At 41.7% G+C, this 19,708-nt stretch overlaps 1 protein-coding gene across 2 annotated transcripts in view; it reads left to right on the forward strand.

The window, feature by feature from the left end:
• LOC120903972 (protein WBSCR14 homolog) overlaps nt 1-19,708 on the forward strand; it is a 49,350-nt gene that overhangs the window by 10,138 nt on the left and 19,504 nt on the right. Inside the window, exons 2-4 of one of the 2 annotated variants that reach the window (XM_040313658.1) lie at nt 603-709; nt 2,982-3,055; nt 3,143-3,262. In XM_040313658.1, the coding sequence (XP_040169592.1) occupies nt 603-709; nt 2,982-3,055; nt 3,143-3,262 (301 nt within the window). Of the gene's footprint in view, nt 1-602; nt 710-2,217; nt 2,881-2,981; nt 3,056-3,142; nt 3,263-19,708 lie in introns of those variants that run through there. The other variant, XM_040313659.1, reaches the window with a different exon arrangement.

Raw genomic sequence — 19,708 nt, forward strand, 5'->3', positions numbered from 1 at the left:
TCCGGGATTGTAGCAACTCATGCTTCTAATTGAGCAGATTGGTATGTTTGTTTAACGAGCTCGCGATTGTGAAGGCTTTCAATAGCGCAGTCTTCCGCCCTATCTGGGCTGAAAAGATTCGGTGATATAGTTGTTATAACTGTCTCATCATTCAAGCACCATTGCGCGGCATCATTCTAATTGCTGCTAATTGGCGTTTCTTTCGGGTTTTGGCCGGTTTCTGACACTCCAGTACGCTAGCTATAGCTAACATGGATAACAATTGAAGCAAAGTAAAAGTTTAGCGCCTTCCGCACTTGCTTTATCGTTAGGAGCAACTTGTATCAATGTCTGCCGGCATTTCTTATCTTTCGTAAGGTGGTGAAATAGCACTGAGAAACGTGCTTTTCAATGGAAATGAGGAATGAGGAATCCGAGTAACTACGTTTCCATAAAGCATCGAACAATCACTGAGCAATCTAATTATATTTCTAAGATTTCTTTTTATTTCAATTATTTACCAACTGTAGTATGGCTTCGTCTCGCGGCGCCTCAAATCACAGTCTCTTGTAACTCTGGTCTGGTGGAGCTAACCTCTCGTACGTTTGCTACTTTCTTTCCAGGCAAAAGCTGACGTCGCCCAAATGGAACCCGTTCAAAGGCATCCGGTTGCGCTGGAAGGAGAAGATCCGCCTGAACAATGTTATCTGGCGCTGCTGGCATATGCAATGTGAGTTTCCATGTCCCTTTTTCCTGGTCTATCTTATCCAAATTTCTCCAGGTGGCTTCTTAGGGACACAAACTGCACCGTTCGTGTTGCCCCGTGCCATGTTTACGCATCAACTTAGCTAGCCCTCCGGTTGCGTCCGTTCGTCTGTACTCGTACCATGGAAAGATTATGCCATATTTACCTTAAAGTCTTGCTCTCCCTGTCTCTCGGTCTCTTCGTCTCCCGCTATCTCTGAAGAGCTTTGCCTGCCCGTTACAGAATATCGACTTAAAATAGATCGTGTCTACGTCGCAATCGTTCGCATCTTCACGCGGGCAAGACACCCGTATAGTGTAAGATAAACAATCAAAGTATCGCGTGACAAGGGGCCGGTTCACTCCCCACCCGAGGACCATCGGTAGAAGACCTAATCCATCCTCAATTGCTGTGTCCATCGGTCGTTCCGTTGCCCATGTACCACCGTGCTCTTCCCTCTCATTCCGCAAGCTCTCCTGCGAAATGGACTCCAGTCGAATGTTCGAATTCGCAGGTGCTATCTGGTTGATAACGAGTTTGGTACAACCACCACGAGACAATGTTGCATAAAAATTAGGAAAAACACATACACCAAAAAACAAAACCCCATCAACAGTCTTATCGCAGCAATGTCCCGGTTTGATCCGGTTTATTTTTTGGCATAATCAACCGAACTCCCTATACGCTGCAATTGGATGCAATTTCATCTAATCAACATTTAAATCCTTCCTGGTTTGCATTGCATTCCGGCTCGCGCACTGTCACTATCTTAGACGAGCGTTTTAGCTCCTGAAGCTGCTCATTGGAAATGCTTTCACAGAGATTGGGGGTTCTTTCGTTGGCAGTGGGGAAGCGCGGTGTATGCATACAGCTCGATCCCTTTTGCTATGCATAGGCCACTGATAAGAAGTGACCAAATATCAGTGACTGTCGTCCGTTTGGTTAGAAGAAGCGGTGTGTGTGTGTGCGTATCTGTGTGTGTTTGTGGGGCAGCAGGCGACTACAATCTCTCGGCAACCTCGGGCTCGGCAGACTCCCTGTTCCCGCACCATTGTTGATATAGACCGTCCGAAAGACTTTGTGGCAAAACGGGTAACGATCCGCCATTCGCCTCCCCACCTCTATTGGGTACATCACCCCGGAGCAACAGGGTACAGCAACAGCAAAACGGTACTGTACACCTGCTACAGCTCCTGGGCCCGGTTGGGAGGGTGACTGTATGTTTGTGTGGAAAAATCCTCCCTTTCTACTAAACGGATGATGCGAGTCATGGGGCAGAGTGTACGCTGGGAAGGAAAACAAGGAGGAAGGGAGTAAGTCTTGATGGATGGTCCGGCACGTTCGTCTAGGAGGGATAGGAGGGAGGGGAGAGAGAGAGAGAAAGGGGACCCGAGTGGCGTTACCGGTAATAGTCGAGCAATCTTCGTTATCAAAAGTCCACCCGATGGATTTGAGCGCCTCGTCACGGGAACGTTTCAGTCGACGTGTGTTGCACCACTCGCAAATCATATCGCGGGCTCAGTTCACGTTCAACCGAAGACACGGGATCGTCTAGCGTCTAGCGTTTTGCGAAAGCATCTGACATTGGTTTACTGTTTGTTTGCCGCTAAAATTGTTCTCATTTTGCTCGTAACAAGAACAAAATCGTAAGGCGCGAGTTGTGCAGAGGAGGTTGTGATGTTGGCAGAGTTTTCTGTGCAGTGCTTGGGAGGTTGAAGGTTTCTTTTTTTCCTGTGGTTCGTTAGTAATTAACCAAACTGCGCCAGGGTATTGCGTTCCCGGGGTGTGTGGAGTGCGGGTGGTGTGTCATGGTGTTGTGGCGGTGGCAGAAATAGTATTTGCAAAACAGATTGTGTCGATCGCTTCTGATCCATAGGGTGTGTGAAGTGTGTGTGTGCTTCAGACATTGTGCGAGCCAGTGGAATTATAAACCTATTCCAAGGAGTGTACATCGTTTATAGTGGTACACTGTAGTTGCTACCTCCACCGGATAGATTCCCTTTTTCTTCTCCGTGCTGCGCAAAGACAGCCTGCTGGCTCCGCAAGCTACATCACCAGTTTCACACATGGTACAGAAGATGGGCAAAAGAATTCCTGAATTTTGCGTCCTCCGACGCACCCGGTACAAGAAAAGCCAGAAGAGACGTTTCCGTTTGGTAAATGAAACATGCCTTATTGTTTATCTTATTTTAATAGCTAAAAAAGCGAATATAACATTTAAAAAAAATACTAATTTGTATGACTTTCTTCTTTACAGTTATCATGAAACGGAAAACTCTAGTCTGTCAGTTTGCTTCCCCTCTAGACGTAGACGTGCACAATACACCGCAGGTATGGAGCTGCTTTGAAAAACAAAAAGCACACCTAACAAAAAGCAAAACTAATTGTGTTGTTCTCCTTGTTCCTAAAAAAACACAGGCCATCTTACTTGAAGGAAAGTACTGGAAGCGAAAATGCAACGTAATCAAGGCGGAGTATAAAAAATGGCGACGGTTTAACGTAAACAGAGCACTAGGTGCGACCAACATTGTTGATACGGTAAGTGGTCGAATATTTTTTTATTATTTCTTTAAATTATTTATTTATTTATTTATCCATTTATTTATTTACTTATTCGTTTATGATATTTTTTGGCGTTTTATGATATTTTATGATTTTATTCTTATGTATTTTTGACATTTGACATTTGACATGTATTTTAGACATTTCATAATCGCTTTTCCATCTTTTATTTTACAATCTGATGTATGCGTAAGGCTTGGCGTATTTTTTTAACATCATGAGTCGACACTACGTTAGTTACGATCGTACTGTTTATTGCTTCCGTGGCATGGTTTTGATAATGTTAGTCGGCTTTTTTTTCGCAACGTGCGAAAAAATCATGCCACCAATCGAGTGTGTCTGTACGCATGTTTCCAAAAAAGAAAAATCGTCAAACCCTCTTATCTGGTGGGGCACGTTTTTATCAGCAATCAAAGTGTAGGCCTTCATTCAGCAAACTGAGCAAATGATTAGATGTGTTTGTGCTATAATGCGTAAGATAGAGTGTACTTGCGTTGGCATATTTTGGGGTGCTTTTTTTCTTCTTACTCTCTTCTTTCCCTTACCAAAGCTGACCTTGATTTTCTGCGTAAGGTAGTCACTATTCGTGCATGACGTGTACGGTTCGAGCAGATCGTTCAATCATTATGTTCCGATAAGGCAGGGTAGCAGATGGCAACAGAGGTTTGTGTTGTCGAAGGTGCAGTTTAGCCTAAAACAATCGTAGCGTTGAATAGGTTTTTCCTTATTTTGTACATGTGTTTCATTTACATCAAAAACTCCACTGGCCAGGAATTAGAAGGAAATGTTCGAATCGTTTCGAAATGTCACTACGTAATCTTCAAAATCATACTTCCGAAATTGTATCAATATTACCAAGTACGTGATCATCGATGTCAGTGCCTGTTAATTATATAAACAGTACGAGCAACGTTAGCTACATCCATAGATCTTTCAAAACTATGTGCTTACCGTGCAAACGAGTTTGTTGTCCAGAACAAATAATCCGCCCGCCAAGAAGCGTTGCTGGTTTGTCTGGCTGAGTTTTTGGAGCAGAAACCGATCGATCCACTTCCTCGCTTCAACTTGCTGCGTATTCAATGATCCAACATTGTTGCGCACCGCTACATTAACGTCTTGGATCTGTACCAATAAATCATTATTGAAGGAGAGCGAATGAATTATTGTCTTCTTTAGTTAATATGGTCCGTCGCCATTGTATCTGACCTGATCGTGGCAGCTATCGCACGCGTATCCCACGACGAGCAGCATGAGAAGGAACAAGCTTTCCCACAGCTGCGTGTGCAGCACCGTCAAGCCGGTGACAATCGGGACAAGCCCGTCCACTGTGCTGCAGAACAGAATGAAATACTGACAGCATAGCTGCACCTGAACCTGTACCAACATCACTAGCAGCAGCTCCGAAAATATATGGTTGATTTCGTTCACCAAATTCACGGCCGCTCCATACTGATCCACAAAGAGGCACCACTGTCGGGCGGTGTTTACCGATGCGCCAAACTGTTCGACTCGATCCTGGAGCTGCCGGAAATGCATCTTAACAACCAGCACGCAGACGATGTATATGAGGATCGCTATCATAGTAACGTACACCCGGACCGCTTCCAAGATGGTGACATACAACGGGAATTTTGTGCTCGAATTGTATTGACTGAGTATCAGCAGGGAAAGATATAGCATTGTTCCGATCGTGATTGCCGTGGCGAACCTTCCCAGCCAGCGGGAAAATTCGTACCAACTATTGCTGCGATCGCCAAAGAATCGCCAGCTTCTGTCGGTGAATAGTGCATTGAACAGGGCCGTAATTCGCACACGCTTGGTAAATGCGATCAGGTGCATATACACGATGGTTACCGGCAATGTAAGCGTGTGCAACATTTGCAGGAAGTTGAAGATGCGTGACGCATCGCGGCGTTCACCGTTCCATATCTGTAGCCAGTCGAAGCATAGGTGCACACTGGCTAGTGAGATATTAATACCAAACGCTAAGAGAGACAGGTACGGGTTGACTTTAAATTTATTCTCTTTGCGACAGTAGCGACACGGTACCAGATACAACACATTGCTTACGAAAAATAGCACTTGCACACAACCGTACCATGCCTGTACAAGAAGTGAACCTGGAAAACAACTACAACCTTTTTCAGTAGTTTAAACAACTTTTAAGCTACATTTTTCCACTCGATGTTAATAATTAATAATAGCAATAATTTGGATTGCTTTGCGTGATTCTACTAAGTAACTGCTTTAGAATTGCTATAGTAATTAGGTTTGCAATATTTTGCGTATCCTTGCATTACAACATTTATTTTCGTGTTGTGACAAATCATTGCTATTACTTTTTTCTGTCTTGCTTATCTATGGCACTCATCTTAATGAACCTTTAGGTTCGGGTCCGGACCGTTAGCTGTGGTGTTAAGGTTTGTGTTTAGGTACGAAAGACGCTCCGGCTGCAGCTGGTCAAACTGTACCAATATAACCAAGTATGTAAAGATGGAGCTAAGCACCTACGAAGAATAGGTTAGTGCATGTTATACCCATTGCTATTATCGTCTATGTGCTATTTCGTCTGCTAGATCACTTGAACTAACAAAAAAGAGCTATTTTTAGCAGCTTACCATATGAATCATCGCGTAATCTATATCGAACATTCCGCAGACCGAAAAATTTATTTTGCGGTTCAAGTTCTGTAGTAAAAACCGGTGTATCTGCGTTGCTACACGTGAGTTCCGCTTTCGATCGTCGTCCAAACGTCGCACGAGTTGAGCCGTTTGTTGAAGCTGTAATATGAAAATAGTGTTGTTTTCAAGCTATAGCAAGCAAGAAAATCGATAAGGTGGATGTACTAACCTCGCCACATGTCCTTTGGCAGCCGGTAACAGTAAGCAGGACAACTGCACCGTAGATAGTCTGCCACAGCTGGCGCAGTGCCCACTGTACGTAATCTATTTCTAAGTTTTCCATAAACACTGGACGGTCCAGTGCCAGTACCGCGTAGATATCGAACACCAGATAGACCATCTCGATTAGCACGAGCAGAACGATCATCGTCAGTGGCATCGAGAAGCACTGGTCAATCTGCCGTAGCTGTGCCGCGTATAGCTCGAACCGTTCGACGAAATAGTACACCGCCTTTTCCTGTGCAGGGTGACGTCCACAGCTCAGTTTGCCCAGTATCGACAGCTGTCTCATACGTACTCCGATCGCTCCCACACATACCCGATGAATGATGCACAGATAACCGATGCCAAAGATCTTTAGCGCAACGCTCATACTCAGTATGCGAAGGTTCATGTCCCGATGATAGAACATGTTGATAGACATCATCGTCAGCATTGCAAATAGAAGACCAGCAAAGGGGCGCCGATTGTCATACTCCATCTCGGCGCTCTCGTACCGATCAAGCAGCCAGTCGTCATGGAACAGTACATTCATTAGTCGCGTGTACCGGTGCCGCCGGCTAAACGTGTTCAGCAACGTACAGGACACAATTGACACGTAAACCGCAATCTCGATGCTACCGACCGCAACCATGATGGGTGAAATGTTCTCCAGGTAGAACGCGATCATAAACTTTAGATCGAAGTACCAAAATGGGACCGTCATGCCGATGCCGACCGCAAAAGCTAGTTTGTTGACGGTTCGCTGTTCAAATTGATCGGTTTCTGTGTTGTAGCTGCAGGGTACGAGATAGAATAAGGCCGCGGCTTGGAATATTCTAGCGTGTCGCCTGTAGTAGCTGGACATTGCTGAATGGCCTGCGGTCCCAAATAACACCGTAAGAAGCGTACCACGCGAACTGACTGAACTTACATCATAGCACCGTTCGAATTCCCATCCTTTAGCCTGTGACGTCGATTAGCACTAACAGAACATCTGCTGGGTTATTGTGTTATGACTACTTCGGACTTTGACGTACATTAATTAACTTCGGAGCCTTCAGGATAAAATATTCATGCGCTTGATGGATTTGCGGGTCAACCGACGCGTTCTGTTCTATGCTTTCGGTTCTATTTAATGAGGGCTTTGTAATATTTTTCTGAAATCTTTTCCAAGAAATCTAGCTGACGTCAGAGTTTGCATGATGTGGAATGAAGTTGCAGTTCATTGCACACTCTATTTTTGTTACAAACTTATGATTAATTAATACCGAGGACTCTGTACGCAATTTGTCTTTAAATCACATCAATGTTTATTGAAGTCAAGTTTCCAATCAATCATACCCGTAAACAGCTGTGAAGTGTTGCTTTGTTGTAGTCTTCTGATCTCTTTTCCAAATTACTGAACACTTGAACATTGAAAATCGTTGCTCCTATTAAGTTTAAATGTTTTAGTTTAGCCACTCTTTGCCCTCTCTCTCTCTACGGCTGAACAGTTGACACGTTGCTTGTGACATTGTAGCCATCTCCAGATTGGGTTAAATCGGTTTCCAGTTGCTTGAATTGTATTAGTATCACCAGGTACGTTACAATAGAGCTGAAAACCTATGTGATGAAAAAGAATTATTTTAAATTTATGAAGTGAATTTTATGAAACTAAAAAAGCCTACCATGTAAATGACGGTATTATCGATGTCGAAGAACCCACAAGCTGAGAACTTTTTCTTCTGGTGCAAATTTTTAAGCAAAAACTTTTGTATCTGTTTGGCAGCGCGTGTATTCTGTAGCCGGTAATCGTCAAAGTGCCTTGTACAGAGGGCCGTCTCTTCTACCTAGATAAACGAGAAAACAGAATAGTTTCATGGTAGCGTAGAACGCATTGGAATGATAAACTTTGATGGGAACATTCGTGTTTGGATCAATTTTGAAGTATACCTCCTCAGACGCTGTAACGCAAGCGGATATACAATAGTACCCTAAGGCACCATACACCGTTTGCCACACTTGGCTAAAGAACGAATAGAAAAAATTGTCCGCAACCGGCATCATCCTGCCCGTTTCTATCGTACTGTACACATGTTCTGCCAAATAGATCAGTTGTAACATCACCAACAAAAAGACCAGTACTACCGGGAACGAGTAACAATCGTCAACCTCGCCAATCAGGCGCGAGTAGCGATCGTAACGATGCAAGAAGTAGTCCAAATGTTGCTCCAACTCTTCACTTGCGTACAGAACCTGCAGCTGTTCCATGCGCTGCCCAATAGCTCGCACGTGCAGTCGATGTACGAAGATCAACACCCAGATCGCAAGAAAGCGTCCCGCCGTCATCATCCTCAGGATCTTAAGTTCTGCTGTTTTTAAGTGGAACAACTTGATAAACATGCCAAAAAGTATGAACAACGCAAACGCTAGCAACTTCCGGTTTTCATTGTAGCGTGCATCTGCTGAATTTGTGGAACTGCAGCGATCTAATATTCGGTCGGGTCGAAACAGCAAATTCATCAGCCGTGTGATACGTTGTCGCTTGACGAACACATTTAATATGGTGCATATCACCACACTAACGTATATTAGCAGCTCGATGCCACCCACCGCCGCAAAGACGGTTGTGTATGTGCGCAGAACATTGGTAGCCATAAGGTGAATGTCGTACACCCAGAAGGAAATCGTAAGCACCAGAGCGACACCAAACACTGTTAGATTTCTTTTGGTGGCTTCAAACCGTCCCAACTCCTCATTGTAGCTACAGGGTGTGAAGTACAGCAGCGAGGAGATTTGAAATATTCGACTGTGCTGTCTATACAACGAAGACATTTCCGGTCAGCTACAGCACAGTTGCATCCATCTGTATGAACTTGTATCTACTGGCCGGCAAAAGTTGAAGTAACAAACTTCGGTATGATGCGTTCTATGAACAATTAGACAAATTGCCTTGCAAAGTGCTTTTCACCGTGTGTTTGCTGATATGTTTAAAACATCACATCATTACGTTTTCATTGGGAAGACTGCCCCCGCACTTATTGAATGATTACTACTTTGTTTGACGCTTGCTCGCAGGACGGCACAAGTAGTAACAGTAGGTTACCATACATCAGTTGCGAAAACTGGCTAGTGATGCATTGCTGTACGTTGGTGTAGTTCCCATTTACCACCTGTCCTGCACGGATCACTCGGAACCATTCGTACGTAAAATATGCCAGCTTGAAGCATCCCCAGCAGTGGTACGGATAAGCATTGGTTAGTCCGTTCAATCTAAGCGATGTTTGGTCCGCAAACAACATATTCAATAGCTGCTCGATCTCTTTTCGATGTACGAAGCTGTTACACACCGCACAGATCGGTACTGTGGCGAACACGGTTAGTTCCACGATAAACACTGCGAGCGTAAAAGCTGACTGGTCAGTGTTGTAATTCGCTAGCACTATGAAAAAATCATGGTATATGAAACCAATCGACAGGAGCAATCCGATGGCGAACGATATGAAATTTCAACACCTTTCAATACAACGATTTCTGGCTGTGTGATACACGATAAGCCGGTCTCGTGTTACAATCGTCAACTCGTACGGCTTAACAACATGCCCGTCATGGGATCAAGTCCCAAATGGATCGTGCCGCTATACGTAGGACTGACTATCCTGCTAAGGGGGGGTAATCCATAAGTCACTGAAAGCCAAGCTCACAAATGGTAGCCAGTCCTTGACCGACAACGGTTGTTGAGCCATAAGAAGAGAAGAAGAATACACTATAAGATGATTTTGTGTAGCGATAAAGTCGAGCGCAGGCAGACATTGTTGTGTGGCTTGATCATGAATGTTGGGTACGCGGAAATAATGAAATAGAAAACATGTCACAATAATGGTAATTATTGGTTAGCTATTGCCTGTAAGTTAAATAAATTATGAGAAGACAGTGACAGTGTTTATTCACATGTATATGTATCAACATAACTGATTGACGTAACGTTACACACATAGGAATTCTTAGAATAGCTAACACACAGTGAACATTCATTCACTGGTGACTCTCTTTTTTATTTAATTCATGTAGGTGTCCTGCATATTTGTGCTATGATAACGTATTAAACCTTATCTTATATTTATAATTCGAACTAATCCCTAGATCAACGACTATTATCACAGAAATTGAAAAGAAATAACAGGCTTGTCTCATACCAAGCATGCGAGAGGATAAAATCAAATTGGTCAGTCCAGACGTTAAAATGCCTTGCCATTGATAATGTAGGATCGTTAGTTACATATAGCGTGCGTCTTGGAACGATATTCAGTAAGCTGCGCGATCGAAGGGTTGTAGCAGGTGCATACATGTTAAACTTTCCTTGTAGAGAAGGTGCATCCAATTCATTCTTGAACAATTTGCAGACAAAAACATTTTGAAAACAGCCGGTAGTCCATCAGGACCAAGAGAGAATTAACTATTCATATTTTGCAGTTTGTATACTCCCAGAGGAAGGGTAGAGATACAATAATCGAACGTCTACTGCATCTATGGTGTGAAACTAACTTCGTTGGTCTGCTTGTGAAATTTTCTTTGAAAAATAATAGAGAACACATGCTCACATGTTACCGGTACATTAGAACAAACGACTCAAACACTAGCAGCCATAACCCGAGGCAAAGATGAATTATTCCGTTTTATTTATAATTAGTACCGTGCCAACAGTACCGCGTTTTTTACACCGTTTTAGAGCCCAAATAAACAATGTTAAGTTGATTTTGAACATCGTTCAATTGAAAGGCCCGGGTCTATGAACATGTTGGGGCAACAGTCGTTCAATGGCATCATTTTTGGCATTCATTTTGGGCAACGAAATGAACATTAAAGAAACGAATCCGGGTTATATTAACGTACGTTAATATTGGGGAACGCAAATGTTTACTTGCTATTGAACAATTCATTAGAATTTCAGTTGGCCGTTAAGGCCCGGGTCTATGAAAGTATTGTGGAAACATTTGTTGCCAAATCGTAAGGACGAACTGTTGCAGGAATATTTTCGGATGTTTTTGCTCACCAAAACGGATAAAAAATAATTTCAACTTTAATTTAAAATGCTAACAACAAATATGCTCACTAAAATTTTTGCACAGTGCCATTGAACAAATGTTGCCGCAACATGTTCATAGACCCAGGCCTAAATGATTACTTCTAGTTGAACAATGTTCAAAAGCAACTTAACATTGTTTACTTGGGCTTGAAAACGTTGTATCTTCTTTGCAATGGATTGAATGTAACGACCTTTAAAAAATCGGATGTGATGCCGATATACGTTGTTAGCGACTATAAAATTCACTTTGGCTTGCAGCTTTCTATTTCTTTTAAAACGTCCATAAAGGGTAGTCTTTGTTAAGGTATTATTGACGTTAAGGCATTATTGATATTCGTACTAATATAAATTAAATTGCTCATACCATTGCATAATCCACTTTACGCGAAAATATCTTCTAAATTTGAGGAATAAATAAAGATGTTCAAAGATGCAGTTCATTGCACACTCTATTTTTGTTACAAACATACAAAAAATTAACAATTACGCAATGTGTCTTTCAATCACACCAATGTTTATTCAAGTCAAGTCAACCTTTTGCAAATTACTGAACACTTGAACATTGAAAATGGATGCTCCTATTAAGTTTAAATGTTTTAGTTTAGCCACTCTTTGCCCTCTCTCTCTCTACGGCTGAACAGTTGACACGTTGCTTGTTACATTGTAACCATCTCCAGCTTGGGTTAAATCGGTTTCCAGTTGCTTGAATTGTATTAGTATCACCAGGTACGTTACAATAGAGCTGAAAACCTATGTGATGAAAAAGAATTATTTTAAATTTATGAAGTGAATTTTATGAAACTAAAAAAGCCTACCATGTAAATGACGGTATTATCGATGTCGAAGAACCCACAAGCTGAGAACTTTTTCTTCTGGTGCAAATTTTTAAGCAAAAACTTTTGTATCTGTTTGGCAGCGCGTGTATTCTGTAGCCGGTAATCGTCAAAGTGCCTTGTACAGAGGGCCGTCTCTTCTACCTAGTTAAACGAGAAAACAGAATAGTTTAATGGCAGTGTAGAACGCATTGAAATAATAAACTTTGATAGGAACATTCGTGTTTGGGTCAATTTTGAAGTAAAATTATACCTCCTGAGATGCTGTACCACACGCGGATATACAATAGTACCCTAATGCACCATACATCGTTTGCCACACTTGGCCAAATAACGAATAGAAAAAGTTGTCCGCAACCGGCATCATCGTGCCCGTTTCTATCGTACTGTACAAATGTTCTGCCAAATAGATCAGTTGTAACATCACCAACAAAAAAACCAGCACTACCGGGAACGAGTAACAATCGTCAACCTCGCCAATCTGGCGCGAGTAGCGATCGTAACGATGCAAGAAGTAGTCCAAATGTTGCTCCAACTCTTCACTTGCGTACAGAACCCGCAGCTGTTCCATGCGCTGCCCAATAGCTCGCACGTGCAGTCGATGCACGAAGATCAACACCCAGATCGCAAGAAAGCGTCCCGCAATCATCACCGCCAGGATCTTTATTTCTGCTTTTTTGAAGTAGGATAATTTGATACACATGCCAAACAGAATGAACAACACGAACACTAGCAACTTCCGGTTGTCATTGTAGCGTGCATCTGCTGAATTCGTAGAACTGCAGCGATCCAGTATTTGGTCGGGTCGAAACAGCACATTCATCAGTCGTGTGATACGTTGTCGCTTAACCAACACGTTGAGTATGGTGCACATCACCACGCTAACGTATATTAGCAGTTCGATGCCACCTACCGCCGCAAAGACGGTTGTGTACGTATGCAGAAAATTGGTAGCCATAAGGTGAATGTCGTACACCCAGAAGGGAATCGTAAGCACCAAAGCTGTACCAAAGAATGCCAGATTTCTTTTGGTGGCTTCAAATCGTCCCAACTCCTCATTGTAGCTACAGGGTGTGAAGTAGAGCAGCGAGGAGATTTGAAATATTCGATTGTGCTGTCTGTACAACGAAGACATTGTCGTCGGGTCAGCAACAGCAAAGATCCTTCCGTCTGCATGGTCTTGTATCTACTAGCCGGCATAAGTGGGAGGTAACAAACGTTCTGTTTGATGCGTTCGATGAACAATTAGACAAATTACTTTGTGCGTGGGGCATTGTGTTTTTCACCGTGTGTCTGCTTATAAAATCACCTCATTATGTTTTCATCGGAAAGACTGCCCCGCACATGTTGAATGATTATTACCTCGTTTGACGCTTGCTCGCAGGACGGCACAAGCAGTAGCAATACGTTGCCATACATCAGCTGCCAAAACTGGCTAGTGATCCATTGCTGTACGCTGATATAGTTTCCATTTACCACCTGTCCTGTGCTGATCACTCGGAACCATTCGTACATAAAATAAGCCAGCTCGATCAATGCCTGCAGAAGCATCCCCAGCAGTGGTGCGGATAAGCATTGGTTAATCCGTTCAATCTGAGCGATGTACAGGCGAAATCTTTCCAAGAAAAGGCCAAGAAGTTGTTCGAACTCGTGCTCGTGCTGATGGTCCAGAAACAGCACCCTCAATTGATGCATCCGCAAGCGTACCATACTGACGCACAGATAATAAAGATATATGTATTGTGTCGTTAACAGAAACCGTGATATCAACGTGAGCTCCAGAAACGTATGCATGGTGTGTATCATGTTTATATAATTGTAAAAACAAAGCAAAGCCACGATCGCATACAAAACTTTCACGTAGCGATTCGCAATACTAAAGGGTTCGACACTTTTGTTGCCATAAGTACCCCCCAATGAAACGATGTTCGACTGCATCGTAGGCTACGGGCAGATAATACACCGATGACATGATTTTGAACGTGTAGCGATTAAGTCGAGCGCAGGCAGACATCGTTGATGACTTGACCACGGCCTTACCACGAATCAAGAATATCGCGTACGCGTCAGAATGAAATGAACCACATGTTGGTGATTATCAACTAGATATTGGGTGCAATTTAAATAAATTATGAGAAGACAGGGTTTTGTTTATTCACATGTATATGTATCAACATAACTGATTGACGTAACTTTACACAGTCAGGAATCTTGAAGGATAATTTCCTGCTATAGGCTAATTAGGCCAGAATGACTAATCACGATAAAAAAAACTTTTAATTTACCTGAATTGATGTAAGATTACCGGTTATCCCGATCATACAGATGATTATTGGGTATATCATTTGCCAGATCTGTCTGAATAATAACCCAAACTTATTCCGAACCGACATAACATCCAGCAAATTATAGTTGTCATATACATCGTAAGCTGCAACGGTTCGTTCGAGCAGAATTAGTAACAGAACGTGAATTAAAGGTATGGCAAAGCATCGATTGATGCATTCGATCAACTCATAGTAGTGCTCGAATCGTTCTAGAAAGAGCTCCACCTGATTGTCCACATTTAATTTCGGGTCATTGTTTGTGAGCTGCAGCAGAAACTGCAACTGCTTCATACGCTCCTCAATAACGATCACACACGCTCGATAAAGCTCCACCATCACGAACATTCCACAAAATCTGAGCAAAATTAACCAGTATAGCTTAAAAATCGTAGAATTTGCAGCATACGCAAAGTTGTAGAAGCTGTTGAAGATTACTAGCACAGCTAACGATCCCATATTGCCATTGTGACGTGTTTGCAGATTGAGCGCGGTCACTTTTCCTTTCATCACTACCCACTGTAGTAACCAATCTTCCTTGGCGAATAGGCTGTTAAACAAGTGTACAAACGAGTCCCGATGGTAGAACGCATTCCAGATAATTACGATCAGCATTAAGGCGTATGTCACTAGGTAGATCACTATCACACCTAACATCACAAACGACATGTAGCCGATTGAAATTTTGATAGCATTTAAATCTAACCACAGACACATGCTGTGAAGCACAATATTCAATACTAAAGCAAACATGTTGGTCCAAGATTTTTCAAACATATTGGTACGAAAGTTGTACCTACAGGGCAGTATATGCATAACGATTGCTACGGCGAACAACCGTTGGTAACGCTTTACGAGTGAGGACATTATGTCAACTGTAGTGCATTTCCAGAAAAGAGAGAATGTGTACCATAACAGATGTGCTAGCATGATTTACACTGAAATTATTGATTTCAGGTAAAATTTATTAATTATTAATCTAATTAAATGATAGCTGAAGACCTACATCAAGGTTGAGTTTTGTTGCATTATACTTCCGTGTTGAATGTGTCACTGTGTGTGTGCCGGACTATTAGGAACATACTATGCGTTAATAGAGTTGGCAAGCAATAGTAATGACCAATTGCCTAATTTAATTGATTCTTTCATTTGCTACATTATGATTTTGACATGCTTCATATCAATGTTTGGCTCATAAACAGTCGTCTGTTGGATGAGTTCTGGTTATCCGCTAGCAACTACCAAATGCTGGTTCGATTCCCATCCATAGTGTCTTTCCGTGTGTATCGAAAACGACTAGATTGAATTCCGAACACATCAGTGCAAGGGTTACAAAATAATGAAAATCATTTTTATCTCATAATTCCTTTCCAATGCACGTAATAAATTTGTTGAAATATAAAAAAATTGTATAATGTAAAAAAATCATCAAAAAATAACTTTATTTTCAAACATAAACTTTTAAAGTAACATGAATTCAAACATGTTACTTTTCATTTTAAGCTATCAATCAGATCACTTGGTGACTTGACTCTACAGGTGGGCTTGTAGCTCTGATTTTAGTCGCTATAAGAGAGGCGATTTTTATGAAGATTGGCTGGAAGGGTATTTCTAAGTATATAAATACTGTTCACAATATATGCCAGTTCAACTATATTGATACATTAAATCACACCAATATCAACATAAAATTGACTATTCTGCAATGATTAAGCCAACCTACTTAGTGTCATGATCAGTTATTGTCATTAGTATTGCGTACTAATTTTTTTTAGCTGACAAAAATTTTCAAAATATCAGAGGTCTATGGCCAGTTAAAAAATAAACTTCCACTAGCATTCTTAAGTAAAACGTTTCTTAGATTTAATAAAATCAATTTTGCATTAAACTTTGTAACATAACTGTTATCCTGTTATCCCAAAAATGAAATGAGTGACACTGTTAACGATCCGATTTATGCATCATATAATTTCACATAAAAACTAGATTGCGGCTCTTGTTACTATCTAAAGTACCATTTTGGTCCGCTCGGTCAAATGAGTTTGACATCGCTGGACTACACAATTCCTGTTAGGCTTTATGGCAGACCTGGGTATAGAGATTCTTAAAACTACAGCCTACTAAAATAGATAAATGATGACTCTGAATTGTGGATGCCCAGAATAGCTCCCAAATTTGTCATGATCATAACTCACCTGGGTCAAAAACTTACTTCTGAATTTGCTTCTTAAATTTGAACTCAATTAGGCTCTTGAATGTTTGTTTTTTTTTTTATGAAGTGAATTTGAGTTGATGAAATCAAATCACACGGCACACTCAAAAAATGACCGTTCTACGTGCATATTCCATTTAATTTCTTACCATTTTTCTTGTCCGCTCGCAAGATGAAACTGTCAGCACCAAAAAGTGGCAGTACATCGATTGCCAGAACTGGCTGAATGCCCAATCCGTAAAACCATTATACATTTCACTATCCGGTGAACCGGCATCGTACGTGTAAAAGCACTCGAACACAAGATATGCCAGCTCTACCATTCCCAGCGCCAGAATAGTGACGATTGGAAGAGAAAAGCATCGATTGATTTGTTCTATTTGCATCACGTATCGTTCAAATTTCGCCATAAAAAGTCCGAGGAAATACTCAAACTCGTCCTCAGTTTGTTTGCGATGGAAAAGCATTTTCAGCTGCTCCATCCGCAAGCCCACCATGCTGACGCACATATGGAAAAGATACAGGAAGTGTATCATACCCGTATACCGTAACACAAACGTTGTGGTCAACATTTTGTGTGAGATCGTTTCCAATGCAAAAAGGTTGCACAATTCGAAGGTTACCAGCAGCACGCTCAAGCCGCTGATGTACAGAAAATACGTACCGCTCATCGTGACGTTTGTGGTATCGAGTACACTATCGTCTGCAAAAAGAACGTTCAACAGATCTTTCAATCGCTTGCGATAGAATAAATTGTTCAACACTACACAGAACGGCACGATGGTGTACAATAGCAGTTCCAGCAGTACAATTGCAAATGCAAACGGTGGCAGGTTTGCAAAGAATACATTTTGGATGAAAATATCATGATAAAAGAAGGCAAATGATAGTAGTATTCCAACGCCAAACGAAACGAGATTGGTGCGCTGCTGGACGAAACGTTGTGCCGTTTGGTTGTAGCTGACGGGTAGAAAGTAAATCGCTGTAACTATGCGCAATGTAAAATGATTCTGGCGAATGTACATAGACATTATGTCAACCGTGTCCGTCTGATAATAGAATGTTACTATCCGAATATCATTCTGGTACTGGCCATTCAGGGGTGCTTTTAACCAACTCATCGATGTTAGCTAATAAATAGTTAATGTAATGTGCCTCTTTTGAGCGCGTGCAAAGCTGTCTCACGCATATGTTAATCTACGTTTCGAAACTATCAAAAGAACGCATCAAGACCCAACGATTAATTGTAGACGTCTGGTATTGATTATGACTGAAAGCTAATGGACGAATCAACTAAAAAAATGAACATACATTTGGTAACTGGTTGTAGTAAATTACCTGCAAACTTGTTGCATTGCAATTGATCGCCAACAGCACCATCAGCACTATGTACGTAATTTCCCACACCTGCCTGTACAGCAGCCTATAAAAGTCCCATAAGATCATTTTACTCTCTCCCCTTAAATTTTCAAACACATCGTACGCTGCTACAGTTCGCTCGAGCACGATAAGCAGCAGTGTGTGAGTTACCGGTACGGAAAAACACTTATTCACACTATCGATCAGTAAATAGTAACGTTGAAAACGGTCCAAAAACACGTGCACAACATGTTCGACACAAGCGGTAGTATTGATTTCTTCCATTTGCGTTAGCAATACTTGGAGTTGCTTCATACGCTTTCTGATGATGCGTACACACACCTGGTATAACTCCAGTATTAGGAACATGAAGCAGAATCTAAGCAAAATGATCATGTCCATCAAAACCATGCTGTGATCGTTGACAAATAGGGCATTGTACATGGCGTACAGCAATACCAGCACGATTAAACACACTAAACCACCCGTGCTTTGCGTTGAGCGGCGCTGCTGGGATGATCCTTGCATGGCAACCGATTCAAGCATCCAATCGTCACGCGCGAAAAGACTGTTCAGCAGTTGCACGAAGCAATCTCGATTGTACACTGCGTTTATGATAATGCAGAATATTAGCAGATTGTATACGGTCACATCGACCGTCAATATTCCCACCAGCACTATTGGTAGCGTGGCGTAGAATTTCAGAATCATTCTAAAGTCATACCACACGAAACCACCGAAAAACACTACATTGCATACACAAACCAACGTGTTTCGGTAGGAACAGTCAAACAGTCCGGTACGGATATTGTAGCTACACGGTATCAGGTATCCAATCGAAGCGACGGCCAACAGCAGTCGATAACGCTTCAACAAGTTTGACATCCTGTTAAACAATAAGCAAAATTGTGGTAGCCACACACAAGGCCCTATACGGGAGATGGAAGGGAGCAGGATAATCAAACTAATTGAAAATGGACGTATGTCCACTGGCTGTATCAACATATGTAATCGATTTCAAAGAAAGCTGGACCATATGTCACGTGCATTGATTGCATTGCGGTATTTCTGCTTTGGAAGCTTCCTAGGGGTAGAATGTCTTACATTGTACTTACGAGATAGACGATATAGGATAGTCTCACCTGCTGCTATACAAAGCTTGAATGAATTCGATTCCCACCCAGACCGTCCCGACGTAGCAAAGGACTATCTATCTAGTTACGTGATACTTTTTAGGCTAGGAAGCTCATATAGACCAAAATGATTGAATAAGTCATTACCCCAAACAATAAGAAGTCTTGTTTGGTTTGATCCCCGAATGCCTTAATGACTAAATGTGCTTGCTTTTTGATGATCTTACTGTACTACTTGTTGTAGATTAGCATAAATCGACCACTTACCAATGAAATTACAACACAAACTATTAATCTCATGGTACAAGTAAGAGACTTAGGCATCATAAAACAATACACAGTGCACCGACAATGCTTCACTCAACGTACACAGTCATATTCAACGTACTCCTGTGTTACGGTTTAGCCGTAGTAGTAATTAAGCGGGCATCCAAAGCTCATCCATAGAGTGGAATTGCGAGACACTGTCACATGTTAATGTACTTTTATCGCCATTAATCAATCTCGCTACAATTCTTTACATAATGATGTTAGAAGTCGTAAAACAATTATTTACATTCTGATTGACGCATAACGTAATAAACACAATGAACATATGATTTATTGGTTTACTG

The sequence above is a fragment of the Anopheles arabiensis genome, chromosome 3, assembly GCF_016920715.1.
Source record: "Anopheles arabiensis isolate DONGOLA chromosome 3, AaraD3, whole genome shotgun sequence".
Taxonomy (NCBI): Eukaryota; Metazoa; Arthropoda; class Insecta; order Diptera; family Culicidae; genus Anopheles; species Anopheles arabiensis.